Source organism: Onychostruthus taczanowskii, unplaced genomic scaffold, assembly GCF_017590055.1.
Source record: "Onychostruthus taczanowskii isolate IOZ18803 unplaced genomic scaffold, ASM1759005v1 scaffold9, whole genome shotgun sequence".
Lineage (NCBI taxonomy): Eukaryota > Metazoa > Chordata > Aves > Passeriformes > Passeridae > Onychostruthus > Onychostruthus taczanowskii.
In genome coordinates this window covers 16828023-16850461 of record NW_024506993.1, presented here as the reverse complement: position 1 = coordinate 16850461, position 22439 = coordinate 16828023, and the positions used below count along the sequence as shown (strand labels likewise).

The 22439-nt window shown below is 52.2% G+C and overlaps 1 protein-coding gene across 1 annotated transcript; it reads right to left on the bottom strand.

The window, feature by feature from the left end:
* Positions 1-3627: 3627 nt before the first annotated feature.
* Positions 3628-22439, bottom strand: LOC121347332 (TRAF interacting protein). The gene is made up of 15 exons (XM_041425937.1): positions 22342-22439; positions 21174-21231; positions 19878-19961; positions 15963-16002; positions 13257-13384; positions 10643-10737; positions 9933-10046; positions 8937-9024; positions 7318-7407; positions 7021-7109; positions 6165-6317; positions 5917-5965; positions 5275-5400; positions 4711-4761; positions 3628-3753 (listed from the first exon to the last, which is right to left on the bottom strand). The coding sequence occupies exons 1-15, from the start codon at positions 22437-22439 to the stop codon at positions 3628-3630; spliced, it is 1389 nt and encodes a 462-aa protein (XP_041281871.1).

The window sequence follows — 22439 nt, the reverse complement described above, 5'->3', positions numbered from 1 at the left end:
CCCGCCCCGCCCCGCCCGCCGGCCAATCGGCGCCGCGCAGCGCCAGCGCTCGCGCCCGCCAGACGGCGCCACTCGTGCTCCCGCTCTGGCCGTCAATGAGCGGCCCGTCTGCCGTGACGTCACGGCACGGCGGCCAATGGGCGCGCAGTGCCGCATGAGGTTACACGCAACAGCCAATGAGCGCCCGCTCACCCATGAGGTCACGGGCTGCTGCAGGATGTCACACACCGCTGACCAATGAGGTGTCCCCTCTTCCATGAGGTCATGTGCTCCTCCTGGAAGTCACAGCCTGATAACCAATGAGAACTTGCCTCTTCCGTGATGTCAGAGGCTGTCTCAGGACTTCACACCCTGCCAGCCAATGAATGTTTTGTGCCATTGTGAGGTCATGCACTGCCTTGTGATGTCACTCTCTGCCAGTCAGCGATTGTTGTGCTCCCTGTCAGATCACAGGCAGCCCTGCAACGTCACATGCTACTGTCCAATGAGCACCCTGCTACCTCATGACATCATGGCAGTCGCTCTCAGCCAGGCAATGAGCACACAGGCTCCTGTGAGGTCACAGGCTCACTGATGAGGAAATGGAGACTCAGCCAATAACAACCCTGTCCTTCCCATGGCCACTCAGAAACCAGCCAGTGACCACCACTGCTCTCCTATGACATCACAGGCCGAGCCAATGGGCTCACACAGCGCCAGTCCCAGCCAACCAGCACCTCCCTTTCCATGAGGTCACACAGCACTCAGCCAATGGCCATGCTTTCTCCGTGTGAGGTCACAGGCTGCCCACGAGGTCACACAGCACTCAGCCAATGGCCACGCTTTCTCGGTGTGAGGTCACAGCTGCCCATGAGGTCACACAGCACTCAGCCAATGGCCACGCTTTCTCGGTGTGAGGTCACAGGCTGCCCACGAGGTCACACAGCACTCAGCCAATGGCCACGCTCTCTCGGTGTGAGGTCACAGGCTGCCCACGAGGTCACACAGCACTCAGCCAATGGCCACGCTCTCTCGGTGTGAGGTCACAGCTGCCCATGAGGTCAGAGAGCCGTTCATGAGGGACGCGCTGTCGCCGCCGGTCCCCTGCTGCCACCCTGCGGCTGCCACGGCCCGGACCCCCTCGGGGGACCCCAGCGCGAACCCAAAATTGTCCCTGGGCGCGGCAGCCCGGGCGGAGCCGAGCCCGGGCAGTGCCGGCGGCTGCTTTTTATGGGCTGTGAGTCAACTCCCACGCGCTAAATCCTAAAATAAACGTGAAACTGGGTCCAGCCTCACCTCGCAGCGCACCGAAATAGCAACCGGCTCCAACAAGCCCCAGGAACGAGGGAGCTCAGCCCCTTCCCCGCCCCTTCTGTACGCCCCGGCCCGGGGAAGCGGCCACTGCTGGCCCCCGAGGAGCAGAGCGGGCTGCAGAAGGTGTGACACGGCAGCAAAAGAGCTTTGGAGGATAGGAAAGGACTGAGTAAGAGAATAAAATAGCTTCAGTTCTGGGCAGGGCAACAGATGTGCAATAAACCAGAACAAAAACGCACCAGAAACAACCCAGCAGCAGCAAGTCTGGAAGGTTAGAGTGCAGGAGTGGATGAAAGGGGCCAGCACTTAGAAGGTGCCCAGGACACACACAAAACGTTTGGTTTGTTTGGATTTTTTTCCTGAGGTGATGTATTCCCCACACACAGGAGACTCAAAACATCCACCTTGAATGCAGCAGAGGTTGGAGCAGTTGCCAGCAACAGCACTGGTGCAGGGAGTGCCCAGACAAGATGCTCAAACCTATTTAAACTTACCTTGATATTAAAACAGCCCCAAAAACCCTTCTCAACCCCTCCACAGCAGGCAGGGATCTGTTCTCCCATTATGGGCAGACACCACACGTGCTCTCCAGCACCCCAACATGGAAGCCCATGTTCCCCACCAGCCCCACACCCAAACCTTCACTGCTGCCTTCTTAAAAGGGCCCTCCTGAACTGGAGAGACCCAGAGCAACTCTCACATTTTACAGACACTTGATACCTACCTCGAAGGGACAAGGACAGCAGGCTCTCTGCAGACCCTCTCTCAGGCTTCTCCTCTGCAGAATCCACTTTGCTTAAGTCCCCCCTCCCTTAAGCTTCTTTGTTTCCCAGCCCTCTGAACCCTCTCTCTCCTGGCTCCTCCAAACTCTCCCCCCATTCCACTTAATTCTGCAGTGAGCCTCAGGTGATGCAGGTGAGACACAGCTCATGCTCTGCAGGGCTGTGCCTTGTCCACTTCCCTGGGGATGGGCATCACTGCCCCCATGGCTTCACCCCACCACTGTCCTTCCTTGCAAAAGGGGCCTGTCTCCCAAGGGCTGGCACCCCAAAGGAACCTGAAGGGTTGAGCACACCCATCACTCAAGCTCAGATCTCCACCCTGAGGTGCAACAGGCTGGAAAATGCTCAGAAGCCAGTTGTGTTAACAAGTATGCACAGCAATATGTTTTATTCCCAAAAAACATGTTTTTAGCCAGTCCAGTAATACAGATTTGGCCTGAAGCAGCTGGAAATAGGAAAGGTCAGATTTGTACAGAGAGTGCTTTATTAGGGGCCTCACCACATCTGTTCCTTGCAGTTTGGACAGCCCTGCTTCAGATGTGGATCTCCTGTTCCATGGCTCCAAGCTGAAGAACCCAGACAGGTTCAGCCCCACCACCCTCCCCCTCCCCTGAAGGGAGCCATTCTTCAGCACTTCTCCAAGCATTCCAAAACCTCTAATCACAAGTCAGAACAGTTACAAAATAATAAAAATACTCTCTTATTAAAACATAGAAATTAATGAACAAGTTTTACACCAACACGTGCCAAGCAGAGGTTGCACCAGCACACCTATCTCTGCTTCCAAGTGGAGCAGGGATCACCCCAATACTTTCCTTCCAAGTCACTAGTTTCAGTGCCAAGCCTGCAAGACCACTCTGGACTTCATGACCCAGAACAGGGCAGGGCAACACAGCTCACAAGTCCACCTGTGGATCTCTCCAGCCCCAACAGGCCTGTGGTTGAGGGAAGGTGTTTAATTTCATGATGAATATACAGACACTCGTCAGCCACACAGGGTGCTCTACACACACTTCTTCCTCCAGTAAACTTCCGTGGCACTATTTACACCAGGCATGGAGCTGGTCCAGGTCCCTTCTTCCTGCTGCTCTCCAGACTGACATCCCAGACACTCTTCCTGCACCTCCTGCTTGTGGCTGCATCCAAGTGCATCCACCTGGTGCCAGAGAGCCAGAGCAGCAGCAACTGCAACCCAGACACTCTTCCTGCACCTCCTGCTGAGCCCAGAGCAGCAGCAACTGCAGAACTCTGAGGAGGCCAGAAGGCAAGAATACCCTGTTAATTCTGCAGGAAAAACCAGAGGAAGGAATGGTAAAATGAGGGTAACTCAGTCCAGGAGTCCAGGCATTAGCCAGAGGCTTGTTCTCCAGAGGCTTGCTGCGAGGGCAGGATTCTCCACAGGGCAGCTGATCTCACCCACAGGGCAGCACCAGTGCTTTGTGAACAGTACCCCAGGCAGTGGTGCCTTCACATTGCCTCGTGCCAGGCTCTGGGCAAGTGTGCTCTGCTCTGCAGCCTCTTCTCCAAGCCTCTCCCAGGAAGTCAGGGGCTCTCACTGCAGGAAAGTGTCCATTCTGGCCTGGCTGCTGCTGGAGGAAAATGCAGGAGCTGCAGACGCTGGTCTGGAGACCTTCTTCCTGCTCCTAACTGGTAACGGACGGATTTCCGCCAGGTTTGTCTGGAGGCAGAACTGTCAAGGAAAGCACAGAGCAGTGCCCTGGGAACACAAGTGATCCAACACCTGCTGCAGTCCAGCCTGAACCAGACCTGGGACCCAGCCATATATCTGCATCCCCAGAGGACAGGATGGGCTTTGCTACCTTCTCACAGGAGCAGAGCTTGGACACACACCTGTCCCACGTGTCAGGAAACACTTCCCAAAAAGGGGGTTTGAACTGGATATTAGAAAACATCTCTTCACTAAAGAGGTGGTCAAGCATTACAGTAGGCTGCCCAGGGAAGTGGTGGAAGTCCCTGCAAGCATTCAAAAAACATGCAGACATGTTGGCTAGGGACATGGGTTAGTGGTGGGCTTGCTAATGCTGTGTTAATGGTTGGACTCTGACCTCAGAGCTCTTTCCCAACATTAATGATTTCACATGATTCTATGTTATCTCCTTGCACATAAACCAGCATTTTAACAGCATATTCGAGTTGCAAGACCTCCTAAGCCAGGACACTGTGCAGATGAAGGCAGAGCAGCCAGAGCCTGCAGCCTCCCATGGCAGAGCAGTCCCAAGGCAGGAACAGCTCCACAGCCAGGGGTGAGCTCAGCCCAGCCACTCCTCACCACTGTGGAGCAGCAGCAGCCCACAGAATGAGGGCTCCAGCTGCACGGGCTGGCAGGCACACAGCCAGAAGAGGCTGTGCTACACTGCTGCTGTAAGATCCCAAGGGCACAGGCAGTCCCTGAAAACTGCACTGATTTCTAGCTGATGCACTTCTCTGAACCAGCCACAAGTGCTCTCAGCAAGTTCAGGACCTTGATGCCTTTGCTGAGCTCAGATTTGTTCAGAGAGAAATCAGATCATTCCTTGAGGATCCCAAGTCCATTTTCTGTTGAGACCAAAGAGAAGGATCAGAAGTTAGGTGCCCACAGCACCAGTACTGCCACATAAGCTGCAGGAAAGGATACTGGCTCTATGAACTTTGTCCTGCCTCCCATGCCATCGTAGCCCGTCCTCACCTAGGAGAGAGAAACAAATGAGCCTGGAGCAGCACACAGAGCCTTGGCTACCTCTCCTCATGCTGGTTATGGGGAAGGGGGAGCAGTGCAGACCACAGCTTCTGGAAAGGGGTTAAAGGCACTTGGAAACACTCAGTACTTGTGCTGTCTGGAAAAAGACAGACCCATGGGTATTAACAAAGTTTGGGAATATTGGGCACTTTTTTAGATAAGCCGACCAAGGCTTAGGATTTTGTCACTGGAATTGAAGAATACAGGAATACCATAAGCTCCAAGGAGGTGGAGGAATAGGACATGGAGAGCCACTTAGTCTGCTGCCAGGAAAGGAATGAGCATCTGTCATCTCTGGAGCTCTGCAGGACTGGGAAGTAGCCAGGTTGTGCTGTGAGATTTATTTTCCACGCACTGTATGTGGCAAGGTAAAAGCCTCATTCACTTCCTCTTTCAGGGTCAGTTCAGGACAGAGGTGGCAGTGCCAGCCTGGGCACTCACCAGCTGGACAGTCATACTTACAGAGCCCATGTTCCTGTGGGAACCCAGCAAAACACCCGAAGATGGCTTCTTGGAGAGAAAAGAGTTCCTGATGAATGCTGGCAAGAGTCCTTTAAGAGCATCATCCTCCAGATCATCTGCCCCGTTCTGTCCCACAAAATAACAAGAAAAGCCCTTTAACCAGCACAATCTGCTACATGGAATCCACATACAGGCAGCACTGATAACACAGACAGCTATTTAAGGTAATGGTTACTGCCATACCACGTCAGGTTGAAAACCAGCAGCTAGCAACTCCCACTGGGGGTTATGTGGAACAGTGCCCAAGAGGCAGGACACTGCCCTCAGCAAGGGCAAACAGCCACCTCAGCTGACCCCACAGCCCTTGTGGTCAGCTCCAGGTGCTGTTTGTGAAGCACATCTGGGGCAGAATCATCACCAAGCAGGTGGGTCCCCACCCTCCCTTCTCCAGCCCTGTTCCAGGAGGCCTGAGGCAGCAACAGTGTTTCTAGGAGACCATCAAGGAAAACACTTTGAAGAACAGAGTAGTTCTACAGATGGGCCAGTCCACAGCCACAAGGGAGAAAATAGATTCTTTATTCCAAGCTTATTAACAGCAGAATCAAAGAAGCGACACAGAAAAATCAAGATTAGTCCTTTTACCTCCACGGTTTCCTTCAGAACTTTCTTCGCCAGATTTACCACAGGAGGCCTGTAAGGAGCCCAAGGAGCAAATCAGCAGAGATTTATTGTTCAAATGGAGCTGGCAAGGACAGACAAGGCCAAGCAAATGACGGCAAAGCTTGCAGCACGCCATCAGGCAGCTGGAGAGCTATCTGATCTCACACAGAAACTTCCAAAGCAGTGAGACTTTGATCTCTTTAGAAGCAGAAAGAGGAGGGAAAACTCACGGCTTTTTATCCAGCTTCTGCCTTTTTGCAGGGCCGAAGGGAGCTGTGCAGGGCTGGTGCTCAGGGGTGTCCACATCGAATGTAGCATCTAGGTTGATCTCATCGCTGTGGGCCGGGCGGTGGAGCTTTGGATGCAGTTCCGTGGGAGCAGGGCTGCAGGGGCAAGAAAAGCATCAGTCACTGAGCCACTGCCTGCCACCCAGGGGAAGGCAGCACTGCACCCCATGACAATGAGTGCTCAGACAGCAGTGGCACCAGGAGCTTACACCCCGTTCTGCTTACACGCCAAAGAAAGGACAACCTGAACCCAGAGTTTAAATTCAATGTCCCAAATACTGCTCCCCCTCAAATGCTGAGCGCTGTGACACCAGCTCCCAGAGCCCAGGAATCACACTGACACACTGCTGCTCTAAGGACACAACCCAGCCTGCTCTACTGGGCTAATGGCATAGGCTCCTCAAGAAAGGCTGCATAAAAGCAGATGTCATTTCTCAGGTTAGATTCCTCTGCCTAGCTGAGCTCTTTGGTCACCATACACCAGTGCACGCTCATCCCATGGCCAGCTTTAAAGCAACAAGAACAGCAGCTTTAGGAATGTTTCCCAGGCAAGACACAGTGACAAAGACTTTTTTAAAACCCAGGCCGTTCCTCCACCCTCTCCTGATCCAAATCCTCAGAGACTTTTTCCACATAAACCAAACATCATCCCGTCAGCCACAAGAAAAAGGATACAAGGAACAAAACCACCATGCCTCTGCAACACCTGCCAGACTAGTACATCTCTGCTTTCTCAGTTAAACTGTCAGCTCTGCCTTTGGACCTGCCTGTACTGTGTCTGAGGATGCAGCTCACTAACCTTTCCAAGACTAGCCGACTGAGTGTTTCCCTGGTTACAGATGGGACCTTCAGAGTATCCTGCAGGATGTCTATCTTTTTCTTCAAACTCTGGAGGGAAAAGGGAAAGCAGCCAGTGAGATAAAGAAAAATTTAGCAGTGGGTACTTTGCCCCTTTTCCATAGATCAACATCAGGTGGAGCTCAGAGATAGGCTGGGAAATTTAGTCACTGAGCAAAAGCCAGCATAACTCCTGGCTTTGCAGCTGCAGACCAGTCTGCAGTAACTGGCAGCTGGCCATGAAGAAAGATATTCTCACCAAGATCTCCTTGTCTGCATTCTTCAGATCTTTCTGTGTGCTTTTTAACTCCTCCTTTGTCTTCTCCAACTCTGAAGTCGTTTTCTGCAGCTGCAGAACACAACAGAGCGTGGGTTACACTTACCTGGGTAAGGGGGACTGCAGAGCCCTGTGAGAGCAGTGTGCTCTGCAGCACATGCTACTTCCCCTGTCAAGGGCTCAATTCTCCCGTGTCAGTCTGACCAACCTCTCATGTACCAGTGCAATCCAATCCCTACCCAATTCCACAAGCTGCCTGCAGAGGGATGTCCAGGGCTGCTCACCCAGCATTTATGCCTCACGGCAACAGCTTTTCCCTGCTCTAACACTTGGTGGCTGCATTCTGAATTCCTGCAGGCCTTTGGACACACCAGAGCACAGCAATCACAAACCACAGGCCGGAGGATGGCTGTGCATCAGCAGTGCTGGCACATGGACAAGCCTGATTCAACAGGGAAGCATGGCAGCAGCAGGGGTCAGGAAGTGGACTGTTACCACTTCAGACACCTCAGTGGCTCCGGGAGCCTGGGCCAGCTCATGGACTGTGGGTACAGTCAGCTCTCTGGCAGCCAAACCTGGAGCCCCCTGAGCACTGACTCGCATCCTCCTGACCCACACTGGCCACCACAGCTTGGCTCTGACTCAGCCAGGAGCAGCCCAATTCCAGCAGCAGAACCTTCTGTAGGGGTTAACTTCTCTGGGGAGCACAGCACAGCAATCTGAAAACCTCCTTCTCCATTTGAGGGGACAGCAGCTATGGCTGAGTAACAGAAGTAGGCCAAATCCACCCACAGCTTCTCACTTTGTTGGCTTAGACATGGGGATGCCCCAGGGAACACCTGTGCCTTGGGGAGTGAGGCTACACACATGCTTTTCACAGGGATGCACTGCCAGAACAGATGAAGACAGTCCTGCCTGACCTGAGCTAATAGACCCCAGCCATGCCTGGAGCAGGGGGAGCACAGCAGCAGAAACATGTCAGCATCCCCAAGCTCTGCACCAGCTCAGGACCAGACCAGGCAGGCTCTGTGCAAGGCCACCTGTGTGTCCTCACAGTGCTTTGGGAAGCTCTCCTGCCTGGGCACAGCATGATGTGGGAGCCCTGGCCCAGTTCAGTTGGCTGATGGCACAAGGCTGGGTGTGACTGGATGTGCCAAGCCAGGTCTAAGCCCTGCTCAACCAATACTGGCTCCAAACCCCCTTCCACTTCCTTAGGGACCAGTTCTGCAGCAGGAGGAGCTGGCAGCTGAGTGCTCAGCAGTGTAGCTGGAATGGCTACTTCCAGAACACAGTGGGAGCAGTGGAACACCTGTGTGCTGCTGCCTTCCAGCAGAGGCTCCCTGCCAAACTCTGGCTGGCTCTGCACATGCTGTCCCAGCACTGTCCCCAGAGACTGCCCTCCTAACAGCAGCCCATGAGCTGTTTGCTCATCATATCACATCCTGACCCAGAAACCTCAGCCTGACCCTTCCACACACCTGTACCCATCAGTGTGGGAGGGGGTCACTGCAGAGGCCTTGGGCCTCAGTTATGGACAGGGATTTTACAGACCAGATGTCACCCTGGCAACTCAGCCCTGGCAACTCACACTCTCCCTTTACCTTATTATTGACAGAAAACAGCTCCTTTTTCAGCTTCTCTGTCATCTCACCAGAGATCTTCCGAGCTTCCTTCAAATTCTCATATTCCCTACAAAGAGACCCAAAGAGTCACACTGTCTGTAAGGTAGCTGAGCCAGAACTTCTCAGAGAGAAGCCAAGACCCTCAAATTGAAGCTCTGGACCTGCAGAGCCACCAGAGAAAACCCAGGAGACACAATACCCTTTAAGGAACAAAGATGACTAAGTGTACTAACACTGTCACACATTCCACTGCACCATGGGGGAGAAAAAACCTGCATGGGGTACCATGCCTGATTCCACCAGCAAAATGGGAACCAGAGCCAGAGACATTTTAGTTGCCAGTGAAAAAGACAGAAAACAGAGCACAGCCTCCATGCTGGCAGCAAACAGGGGACTTTGCTTTAAGCGACTTTTCAGAGACTTCACACTACTGGCCATGCACATTCATTCCCAATTACACCACAGGGACACTTGCCTCATTACAGCTTTGTACCAAAGCTGCAGTTATTCAGCTGCCATCAGAACGGGCACAAAAAAAGCTGTGGTTTTCCCCCAGCAGGACCAGATGGATATCCAGGTAGGGGAGGGCAGCAGTGGAGGCTTGCTTTGCCAGAGGCCACAGCTGCACAGTGCAGTGCTGCAGAGGGCACAACCCAGAGCTCTGCATCCGCTTGCTTTCCCCCGGGCATGAGAGGAAAGCAGAGGGAATAATCATCATCGCTTCATAGGTGCACTGACAACTCTGGAGACCGTTCCCATGGTGACACACATGTCACTACAGTGACAAGAGGAACAGTTCAGTGTGACAGGCTCCAAACTAGGTCCCCAGGATCTGTCAGTCAAAGCCCAGTGGAAGCCCCTAAGAGGCAGTGAAAGCCCCACAGAGCCCATGTGCCTGTTGGTGCTCGGCAGAGGGCTCTCCCTGGGTATCCCCAGGACAACACCAGCCAGCTGTGCCAAGCCTGCAGCACCTACTTTTTGAGGGAGACACAGTAGATTGCAAGCTGCTCCACCGCTGCCTGCCCGACTCCCATGTCTCTGATCATCTCCTCCACTTCCGGGCGCTGGCTCTGAAGCAACAGCTCGATCCTGCACAAAAAACCCACAAACAAAAACGTACCCTCAGCTCATGAATCACAAACAGACCTGGGAAAGAGACAAAAGCCCTGCTCCCCCCTCTAGGGGCTGGTGCAGCCTGAGCTTCTCCTGCAGGCACTCTGGGTGTCATGGGAGTAGAGAGACAGCTGCCTCACCTCAAGCAGGGCTTTTCACTGGGGAAAACCAGCATTACTTGGACTAGAGAAGGGGCAGCTGCACACACATACTGCACATGGAACTGATGCCCAGCTCTTGGTCCCTATAGCCCTGTGGCTGTGTTCCTGGGCTGGCATTCTGCCCCAGCATCCTCTGATAACAGAAATGGCACATAGCCATGCTCAGTGCACTAGAGATGAGGCCAGTACCCTGCCTTGCTGCTCTTTAATGAGAGCAGCTGTCTGCAAATTTAGCAGGGGCAGGAGGCATGCCAGGGCAGCTAAAGCAGCCGTTTCAAACCTCACAGGTACCATGATCCAGCACATGGAGGTAGGTGCTGCAGCAGGCCCAGCAGGACCCTCCTGCCCTCCCCAAAAAGGGCAGAGGTGTGCAGCCCAGCCTGCAAGGCCCAGGGAGCACCCAGATCTCACCGTTCCATGGTTCTCAGCTTGTTTCGCAGCCGCCGGGCCTCCTCCTTTGAACTTCTGTTATCCTCCTGCTGCTGCTCCAGGAATTTCATCTGCTTCTGCAGGGAAGCAAGCACACAGACCACTAGTGAGGCTCCAGGGATTGTTGGAGAAGCATCCCGGCTTACGTGCACTGCGGGCAGCCGGAAGCACACGTCGGCTAAATGCTACCACCACCTCAGCAGCCCGGGATTATGGAGAGTTGACTCCCTCCCACTGCACCCCCAGCTCTGCTCCCCACGAGCACAGCAGGGTCTCAGTGCTAATCACAAGGTGGGGCTGGAGCTGAGCCCATGTCACAGCCCCTCTCTGCTGCACAGTGCCCTGTACGCAGCGGTGACAATTTGTTTTTCAAAAGCAAAGGAGTCCACAGCAAGCAAACCCTGCTATTGCCTTCCCTCCGTGCACAGCTGGTTGCTTCAGCCTCCCAACTCTCCTTGTTATTAGCTGCTTAGAGCACAGATAGGAATGAGTGGGTCTCTTCTGGGAGACCTCAGCCAAACCAGACACCCACCCAGGCACTTCTCTCACCTGCTGTAAGTCTATTGCAGCCTACTGCCACTCCAGCAGTAACAGACCCTCAGCTGAGATAGAAAAGCACACATCTGCAGTGTGGCAGAGAATGGGGATAGCTGAATTAGCACCATTCTGATGCATCTGTGCTGTCCAGGTTTGTGTGTGCCTGGGCACCTTGCACAGCAACTTTAAAAGGCTCTGGTTTCAGCATAGCACTGATTGCAGGGAAAGGCCTGGCAAAAGATCAGATGCCTTGTAAAGCTCCTTCCCACACAAGTTAAAGGATTTTATCCACTTCCTGCCACAGAAACCAAACAGCTGTGAAACCACCGGGAAGTTGAGGAGGGACAGTGTTGCAGGCTCATGTGTCACTCCTGTTTAACTGGAGCTTGTCTTTGGCTTTTCCCTAACCAGAACTCTCAACACTTCAGATCCCCACAGCAGTGTTTTGTGCCTGGTCAGGGCAGAGGCCCCAGCTTCAGCCAGCCTGAAACTGCAGCAAACTGGCGGTGCCAGCAGAAGACAGGCCCAGCTCTCAGCCTTAACCTGCGTCACAGCGAGTTAAGCCTGTATTTTCACTGCAGAAGTTTAGTGCTTTAATCTTTAATGATGCAGTTTAAGACAGTGCTTGGCATTCAGCTGGGAAACCCCACATGCCACAGAAAAGATACCTCCAGGTCCCTAATCCTTCTGCCCTGCCCAGCTTTCATTAAAGGGACTTAAGCATACAAAGAGGGTTTTGCAACAGGGAAGATAAGCACAGAGCTCCTCCAGAGGTGTCAAGGCAGGAAAATGCAGCACTGAGGTGCTGAGTTGAGCAGCAAGTATCGGCTCTCACTGTCACAGTTATTTCTGCTGGAGTAGAGGGCATCAGAAGTATCCTGCCACTGACCTGTCCAGGATCACACCAGCATCTATGGCATGGCCAAGATCCAGGCTGCCTTTACATGCAAGCAGATTGCATAAAATCCCATGGCTGGGCAAAAACAGTTGTGCTGGCTCACAGCGAGGCCTGCCTGGCATTAATTCCTTACTCTTTCTGACCTTTCAGGTAGATCTCCTGGATGCTTCCTCCCAAAAGAGCCCAGCTGCAGGTGGCCTACAGCACGACAGCACCACGACACGTCTACAAGCTCTCTCTGGGCCACTTGGCCTTGCAGGTCAAGAAACAGGATGTAGTTTAGGATACTGGGTTAAACAGCATGGGAAGTGCAGTAGACACTTATCCCACTTTCCAGCCTGCACCCCACCTTCTTGAGACAGGCACATCACCTTCACACAGCACAGACTGCCCAGCCCAGCATCAAGGCAAAGCTGCTCCAAAACATCCCAACAAAGCTGCTCCTGCTCTTACCCTCTTCCTCTTGCTGTTTACGCATAGTACATGACTACACACTGAGTCACTGCACACTGAAGCACAACAGGAATATTTGATCCCTGGACTTCACAACATTACTAACCTAACTGAGGCAAAGCCCTGGCAACAGAACAGAGACAGGAGAGTTAGCTGGATCAGATCCCACTCAGCTGAAGCCTGCAACTCCCCCTCCATATTTTTCAGTTTGATTTCTCCCCCTGATCAAAGTAAGAAAATAATTTTCCTTGAATCCCACTTGGCCTAAACCCATTTCAGAAGAACATTCTACCTCAGGGAACCACTGTTTCAGCAACGGGGTGCTGAGGCTAGTTCCCACACTAGATTCCTGCTACTACCTTTATGACCAGCACTGCCGCTTCATTAGTGAGGCTCAGTCACATTCCTCAGACTGGGCTGGCATTTTTCCCTCGCCAGGGATACCTCTACCTTGAGCACCTGTACACAAACCATGGGCCTGTAGGCTTTTTATGCCTCTGAACCACCTCAGCAGAGCACAAACAGGACCTCAAGACCTCAAGACCAGCAACAGCACTTGCTTCAATTAATCAAACCAAAATGAAAATCCAGGTACCAGACCCAAAATCCCACCAGCACAATCTCTTTATTAGCAGGATCTGCAGAGATCTTCAACAGAACTAACACTGACTGCATGATGGTTAGTCCTGCTGGGGACAGGAAGGGTACCTTGAGAGAGGAGCACAGCATCTCTGTCTCTCCCAGCATCTTCTGGAGCGACTCTATCGTGGCATTGCGCACATCCAGAGTGTCCCTCAGCCCATCCACAACAGCCTGGCATTCCCGCTTTTCTTTCTCTGGAAATGAAGAAAGAGAAAGGTCATGGCCTGGTAACCCAGAGTCCAGTTGCAGCAGAGCAGCAGGAGCACACAGACTGCTCGCAGGCTCAGCTCCAGGCTGCCAGGATTCAGCCATTCCTGGAGAGAGCCATTTCTCTAAGTGGCGTCTGCACCAGGGTCTGTACTGAGCAATTGCTTCTCTCAGTGCCAGCAGGCTTCAAGATTTCTTTACTAAAGATAAAAAATTCCCTTTAATAGCTTTCCAGCGCCAGCCCTGCTAGCATTAAGATGATGAATCTTAACTCTTGCGTTTTCTCAAAGCCAGGCTTGCACAAGGAAATAATTCCTCTCGAGTTACACCAAGCTGTCATAGAGCTGGAGAAGAGAGCTTTGTATCCATCCTCTCCACATGGAATTTTACGTGTCAGGAGCCCCTTTGGGGGCCATTGGGCAGATGTATGCAGGGGTCCACCAAGCTGCTGCATGTGCCCTCATTAACCACAGCACCTACATCAAAGGGCAGGTGCCGGGGGCACTGCAGGACACATGACAGCTTAAATAGATTCCCCAGGTGCCCGCTTTTTGCAGGTCACAAAACCTTTACATCCTGCTCTCCCTCTCCCTGGCAAACCAGGAGCAAAGCACATGCCCCTAACCACCAGAGAGAAGGTGGTGGAAACCACCACCAGATTTCAATTCGTTTTGTGGAGACAAGGGAAGGACAGCTCAGAAAGCAACAACCACTATCAGGAGCTGCCAGACCAAGCAAGGAACAGCCACCATCACTGAAAAGCTCAAAGCAGTTGGGTAATGAGGGAAAGCAGGAACCCCTTCACCTAACCCTGCTGAGGGCAGGGGGAAGCCTTCAGCCCAGCATATTCAGTCTTTGCTATAATTGCCTGTGGCTCCAGCCTGGCAATAGTAGAGAGCCAAAAAATGCCTTTCCAAAAAACCTGTTCTCCTTGCAAGCCATCCAGTTTCAAATTCTGCCTCCACATCCTGTGGAAGCATGACCTGCAGTGAAGCTTCACTGTTCAATCAGGGAGTAAAAGAGCCATGTGGGACCGAGGAACAAGACAAGAACATGTTTCAGCAGAAGCACACGGGAGGCTTCTGCATCGATCTGAATAACCCTTTCCCACCAGAGGCAGTGTCTGGAGACGCTCCCTTGCATTTGCAGGGACTCCACACCCACTGGAAGAGTTAGGGCTTCCCCCTCCTCCGTTCCCAGCTGCCCAGAGGCAGATGGCAGGAATCAAACCCCTCCATGCTGCAGGAATGAGTTTTCAGCTCATTCAGAGAGCCTCCCACAGAGCCTGCTGGGTCTGCTCGGAGCTCGGCACCTCTCGAGCCATTTGCAGGCTGATCAGAGCCTGGCAGCTCCACAGCTCCTCTGCAGCACACAGAGCAGAGCACAGCTTCACATGGAGAACTTATACACAGGAACCAGCAGAGAGCAGAGTACCCACAGCAAAGGAGGCAGGAGGTGGGAAGGAGCTTCGCGTTTCCAATATGAAAAGAGAATGGGACAGGGAATGTCAAATCCAACCTCTACTCACCAGAAGCCGAGAAGATTAGCAGGCCTTCAAGCAGATTTTCTTGGATAATATCCTAGCAAGAATCCCAGCCACCTTCCCCAGAAGATCTGGCTCTCTACCAAGTCACTAAACTCAACCAAGCTGGCAGGAGAACAGGCCTCAGAATAGAGACGTGCAGACCATCCAACTCTACTCTCAGGCTAAGGACCGAATCCTCAATCCACTGGCTATTCATGTCTGTCTCGTGCATGCAGGGAACGCAGAGGAAAGACAACTCTTGGGGCGTGGGTGAGCCCCCAGCATTCTTTAAACATTTTTTTACCCTTCTGCTAGCATGTTTTAGGATTTCTGTCACTTAGACTGACATTTTCCTTTTGCTGCTCATGACTCATGTTCTGATGACAGGCTGCCTACAGAGATGCTTAAAACCCATCGACAAGTCTCCAGGGCTTTTGCTTTTCCTGCCTCCCTCAAACATCCTCTAAAATTAAAGATGGGAAGATGGAAGTGCGTGCACACTGAACTCCGTCTGCTCTTCGCGCGACACATGTGGCACTGCAACAGCCAAACAAATCCAAAGCCTTCCCACTGCTGCTTTTGGACACCACTTTCACCCTCTATCTGCTGGAGGGAATGAGTCTTTGCCATATGCAGCTGTGAGTTTCCCAGCAAGCAAACCGAGGCTTTTGCTTTCAAGCCTGCTCCAGATAGAGCGTTGCTGCAATTCTGTAAGCTTGCGATTAGGAAGGGGGAAAAAATATTGCATCTACTTGTTTGAACCCGCAGTGAATTCCTGAGTTACAGCAGAGCTGGGCCAGGCTGTGGACTCAGGCTCTGTCATATAAGCTTTGCATCACTGTAGGTGTTCTGACCTCAGCAAAAGCTCCAGAGAAGTTGCTCTAGTGAAACAGTTTGCAGCCTGAACCATGCTCTCGGCTTCAGAGAGGACTGGCCTCTGCACAGGGGCTCCTCAGACCTGGGCAAGCCACCTGGCACAGGCAGAACCCAGGAGCTGCTGATCGTGGGCTGCTGATCCTCTGCAGGCTACAGGAACTCACCTTTCAAGGACAGCTGGGCCTTCACCTTGTCCAGTTCATTCTGAAACACAACACAGAGAACCCCATTAGGAAATGCCCTGCAGAGATGCTTTCACCAGATCTTAAAAAGACCCAAGAGGTTTCTCAGCAGGACTTTGGAGCAGGCAGGCACTAAGGAGGGAATATGGAAACAACGAGCACGGAGTTACAAGCCTGGATTATCACAGGGAACAGAAAGAGCACCTCCAACTGGCATTCTTCAGGGGGAGAAGAGAGGATCGCAGCTTCAGCTTAGCCTTGTCAACCTTGTGTTTCTCACACTGTCAGTCATCCTGTTTTAGCTGAATAATTTTGGAAGGCTCTCAGGGAAACACAGGAAGTCAGGCAAGAACAATTTTTATAATGTTTTACCTAAACAAAGCAATAAGGGAGGGATGTTGCCAGACTAACTGGATTACTGAGAGTTCTTTAAACTGAAGTGAACTTTAATCAGATGGAGGTGGGAGGCAGGAGAGCACAGCCAAACACCTGAAAAGGTAACCAAGCATGCACTCAAACATGCTGACAGACACTGAAGTCACTGCAGTTCAGAATGCTGATATGAGCTAACAGCTCAATCGAACAGCTGGAAACAGATCACTGAGAAACCAATCCATAACACACCAGCTGAGAGTGCACAAAATCTCCTGGGTACCACGAGGGTCTGAGGAACATCAACATTTCTAACGCCTTCATCAAGGATCAGAAAGAGGCAGCAGATGCCCGGTAGTTTAAATTAGAGAAAATGAAGTGATATAATTTAACACTGGCGAATAGCCAAAGGAAATGTAGAGAGGTTAAAAAGAGAGGCTATTTATATCTATATATCTATATGTATATTTAAAAGAAAAACCAGAGAGAGAAATATATGCAGGAAAGAGTCAACAGAAGATGACTTAAAAAGAGAACTGCAGAGGAAAGCACATAACAAGTCAGGCAGGAACTGCAGTGGAATAAAACCACAATAAAATGCCAACACAGGCACACAAATCTGTGCAACCCGGAATGCTACATGCAAATCTGAGCCGAGAATAGCACCAGCAGTGACCACAGCTCTGACAGGACCAGAGCTAGGGCTCTGCTAGTGACAATAAAAGCAGGAAAAGGAATGTGGGATGTAAAGCTTGGTAAGCAGAAGGACTAAATGCAAAGCCTAGCAGATCTGACTGGGATTTGCCCCAAGGGGCACAACTGCTGGAGGGCTAACGTGGAATTAACTCTGCTGCAGGAACTATTTTGAAGCAGCTTCCTCAGAGTCCTATTCAGGAACGATTAGTGGGCTCACAAGATGTGCTAATTATCATGATAGCAAAGAAACCCTGGGCTACTTCAGGCAGCTATGTAACATTACCTCATTCATCAACTTAATCTGAAATCCCTCATCCTCCACCACAGCTCCTAAAAGCCGCTCCCAATTTTCTCTCCTCTGAGAGAAGCTCTCCTCTCTGCCAGACTGAGTTACCACATTTGCCCAAGATCAAATGAATATATCCTGACCACAAACAGACAGCTGTCCTCCAAGGCTTCTACCTTCCCCAGCAGGTTTACAGGCAGGAATCCTCCCCCCACCTCCTCTTCACCAAGCTGAAATCTCATTTGGAAGAATTCTGCACTCCCCAGATCACAAGCAGCTCTTGACAGACTCACTGAGGTGTTACACTCCAAAACTCACCCTTTTCCTGCTCTGGGAACAGCCACATGGAGACTGTTCTGCTCACAAGGACCATCTTTAAATTCAGTATAGGCTAAACCCAGGTTCAGTAATGAAAGAAATGCTTGGACACTTGGCCTGTGGTCTGCAGCTACTCCAGGAATCCACGTTCCCCCTGCTGTTTCTATTGAAGTTTTAGCCCGGGGGTGGAAAAGCAAAACAGCCCCAGCACTCCTTTAACTGTAAACATTTCTGAGTAACAGCAACAGTGAGAAACAGAAACAAAGACAATTACAGAAGATAATTTGGCTAATTCTGCAACAACAGGAAGGGGTTTCAGATCATGAGGGAGCTCTTCCAACCACTTCACTGGGTACCAAAGACTGATCCTCCAAAGAGAGTCCCAAAGCTTGTCACCCCAAGATGACAAGAACACCACAGCTACACACTTTGCTTTCTCACATCTCTTTCATGGCAGGAGGCCAAATGCTCATTCCAAGACAGCTGTGGGCTGCACAGATACAGCTCCAGCTGATTACAGAGATGAACACCACTCTATGGCCTTGGATTTTTTTTTTCTTCCTCAGGTGAAGTTGCTTCTGGCTGAGGATGCCAGAAGTTCTTATCTCATCCTCTGAAGAGCCCAGGCTTGGCCCACCATGCATTCTCTTTGAACTGGTGCCTGGCCAGAATCAGACACTCCATCACAGACAGACCTCACATCTAGGTGGACCTTAGTACCTCGCCCATTGTGAGCAAGACATCTGTGCTCTTAAGGTACTCCATGTCCTCCAAAAACAAGGCAGCACACCACAAGAAACTGGTTGCAGCAGCAGCCTGTACAGTGCACACAGCAGTGAATACCCACACAAGCTAATGATGCTGATTTACCCAGAAAAGTATTTGGTTCTTTCCGTTGGTGACCTCAGAGCCCTCATTAAGCAGGCTGTACACTGAGGCTAGATGTTGCTGTGACACAGGCACACAAGATTTATAGGAGCAAGAGCAGTTACCATTAAGTTTGTTGTGCAGGAGCAGCTCCACAGTGCTGCCCTTGAGCAAGGGAGCAGTTCTGCACAGCCTGCCTGGAGCAGAAGGCTGGGGGAACCCATTTTAGATCCTGGAGTGGGGGTGAGAGAGAACAGGAAGATTTTCTAGGGCAATTCTCTCCAGACAACCCATTTCCAAATCACCCATCTCATTAGACTCGTGGGAATGGATCTCAATCTGTACAAAAGGAAATGTGTATCTGCTGCGAGGGCCCGTGGCTCCAGGGCCCAGAGATGCTCCTCCACTCCTCTGCACACTTCGCTCTTCAGACTGGTTACTGGTGGTCTTGGAGAAAGACAGTGCTACTGACATTCTAGTCTGGCTGGTTTTATTTTAAAGACATACAAAGTACATATAGAATTGTCATGGCAACTGCTAATTATGGTAATTGCTGCACATGCTGCTTCTAAACACAAGAGGGTACAAGCATCCCGTTATACCAAGGTCAACCGGCCACCCTTTTTTGGAACAGATAATTCCAAGACAGAAGGAGCCCTGTTTCATCCACACTACACAAAGGAGAGAACGTGGAACAGCCACTCTGTGTTTATCCCTACTCATCCCCAACTCTCTGCACCCAAAGGTGGCACTTGGAGCACACCACCCAGCACCCCAGCTCCAGCCAGGATCCCGCCAGGACCTGCCAGCCTCCACGTTGGTCACTGCTGCTGGTGTGGCTTCAGGCATTCCTTTCCTACTCTCTCTCGGGGAATCATGACTTTATCACCACCCTGCCCCACATCCTTCAATCTGCACAACCAACCTTCCTGCACAGAAGGGAGGAGCAGGAGGCAATTCCTCCAATGGACCCCTCTCTCCAGAGGGGTTAGCAGGGCTCACACACAGCCACACCACAGATACCAGCAGCAGTTCACTGCATCTGGGGTTTCCCTTCTCCTGTCCTTGGAACAGCTCTGTACCCTCATTCCCAAGGGAGGAACAGCAGTCCAGCAGGTTTCCAGGTAAAGTGAGAAGCAGAAGGAAGAGCAGGAAGGAGAGGAGATTCCTTGGGTCACCGCATGGGATTTGATCAGAGGGAATGCTAAATCACCAGAGAATGAAATGCTTCAGGTCAGACACATGAGCACAGCAAGCTCCAGCTTGGGAAGCACCTGCTGGCAGAGGACCAGCAGGCCAGGCCACCCTTCCAGGAGGCTGAAGCATCACATGAGGAAAGAACACCCCCGTCAAGTTACCTGCAAGGTCTCAGCATCCGGTGCTGCTTGCTCGTCCAGGGTAACATCAAAAAACAGCTTACTGATGATGTGCCTTTTGCTGACCTAAACACAGGAGACAGAAGAGTTTGATGGGCACAAATATGGAAACAACAGATACGGAAGACAGATGGAGGGGGAGAAGGTAGTGTCTTGTGACAAGGCCATGAAAGGCAAATCAGATCACGTGTTTGACACCATTAGTGGTGATGCTCTGCTTTGGCTCAACAGCACAGCAGCAGACCCCCCACTCAGTTTCTGGGAGTGTGACTCCAGCCAAGCTCCTGAGCCGCAGCAGAAAGATTCAGACATTTCTGAATCGAGCGCAGTCTGTTCTCTGGCAGCTCAGCCCAAAGCAGCTGATGCTGAGCTAACATGATGCCAAATCCTAAGACAGAAGTACGTGCTGCTTTCTGCAGGCAGAAGGTGCTGTAATTGAATTTGATAGCTCTCCACACCTCCCCCATGCAGTTACAGCTTTGTGTTTTAAGTATTATATACAGTCATGACACCAGCTAATTGCATGGTTACTGCCACATAAGATGTTATTTCGCGATAACTCCATGGTAACCCAGAGATGTAAGAGGCAGAGAAGAACAGAGGGAATCAACAAGTCAGGGAAGGAACAAGGGCCAAGACCTTGAGAGGAGGAAAGAAGCACGAACACAGAATAAGCCCAAGCAGCAGCTGGCTAAAAACCTACATGAGAGCAAGGAAACATCTCCTGCAGCCACTACGTGCTAAGACCTGCTGGTGGCATGAAGGCTGGTGACACAAGGGACTTCAAAGACGTTCAGGTCCCAGTTAAGCCAATGGAAACCTGAGGCTCAGCTTCCTAACTCAGAAGCAGAGCACATCCTTCCTTCTCTCCCCAGCCATCGCTTTTCTCAAGGGAGGGTCGACTACTGCTGCACCAGGAGGGGTTGGTTGCAAGGCCCACGTGCAGCAGAACAGGCTGTTCACCTGACAGCAATGGGCTGGGCACACCACAAACACCAGCCAGGTGCCCCATTAACCCTTGCAGCCCCTCCTGTCATCACGTCAGTACTTACCCAGCCCAAGTAAAAGCTGTGAAAACCCACAGCCCTTTTGAAAGGAGCTGCAGTGCAGACAGCAGCAGGGCACCCTCAGCCCACTGCAACCCCAAGGGCTGTGGAGGGGACTTCCTCTCCTCTGGGCAGTCCCAAGTGACAGAAAGTCCCTCTGCTTTTTACCATGAGCCTTTTTCTGGCATCACCCCAGGCCACAGCTCCTTGGTGCCACAGGGGATGGCTTTACCTGGTTTCTGCACTGCGGGCATGTCCGGCTCGGTGCAGTGTCAAACCACTGGAAGAGGCTGAGAAAGAAAAGGAAAACATACAGTAAATCCTTACAGTCCTGGGGCACTGCTTCCAGGGGCCATCCCCCAGCTCCCCAGGGACAGCAGGATGTGACTCCTTGTCACACACTCAACAGAACTGCAAACCTTCAGTCCAGCGCTGGCCGGCAGGAGCTCCATGCTCCACCCGCATCTCCAAGACAATTCCTGGCTGAATTTAGCACGTGAGCTTATCTTTAACAGGGCAGAGCTTTTGCAGAGCTCAGATCTCTCTGGGAGACAGGCACTGAAGAGCTGCAGGAGCGAGTGGATGCGCACAGGAGCTGCTCTGTCAGGGTGTGACAGCTGAGATGCCAGCGCAGGCGGCTCCAAGGGGTGCCACTGAACACGGATCCCTGAGCCGGGGCGCCGGCCTGGCTCTGCTCTGGGACGATGAACGCAAACCTGCCGGGCTCCCCACGACAGCTGCTAATGCATTTTGCAACCAAACCATCACGTCACACTGGAAAGGTTTATTTTGGGAGCAGGTAATGATTTGGAGCTGGCAGGTTACCTTTGGAAGCTCTCCCTGCTCCGCTGGCTGCTGGCAGAGAGCAGGCCCGAGCAGCACTGCTGAGTGAGGAGTGACAATCACACCCGTGCTCCTTTCCAAGCTTGTTATCCAGGAAAGCAAATGCCCACTCTCTCCCCACACAAAGTTTATTTCCTCAGAAGAACCATTTCCTTTCAACACAGACATTTGCAACACAGTCCTAGAAAAGCATAGAATTACCAGGGCGGCTTCACCATAACCCAACATCACTCCCTCCAAACACCCTGTGACACCGGCTCTTCCGGAGAAGGGAGCCTGCAGGCAGCACAGCAACACAAGCACAGAATCAATTAGGTCGGAAAAGATCTGAGATCATCGAGTCCAACCCATGACCGATCACCACCATTCAAGTGCCACTTCCAGTCCTGCCTCAAAGACCTCCAGGGACGGCGACTCCACCGCCTCCCGGGTCAGCCCGTTCACACAGCGAGCAGCACAGCCCGGACTGCCGCGGCAGCTCCGTGAACTCCTCAGAGCCCTCGCGGGGGCTGGCAGCCCACGGCCCGGCCCGAGCCCCCGCCCGCCCCGGCGCTCACCAGGCCTGGTGGAAGGTGTGCCCGCAGGGCACGGCCGCCACGTCCCGCTCGTTGTCGAAGAAGTCGGAGCAGATGGTGCAGTGGGCGCGGATGGGCAT

Coding starts and splice junctions, on each gene's coding strand:
- LOC121347332 (XM_041425937.1), bottom strand. CDS start 22,439: ATGCCCATCCGCGCCCACTGCACCATCTGCTCCGACTTCTTCGACAAC. Junction 13,385..15,962: donor GGCCCAGCTGTCCTTGAAAG/GTGAGTTCCTGT, acceptor CTTCATTTCCAG/AGAAAGAAAAGCGGGAATGC. Junction 3,754..4,710: donor GGACAAAGTTCATAGAGCCA/GTATCCTTTCCT, acceptor TTCTGCCTCCAG/ACAAACCTGGCGGAAATCCG.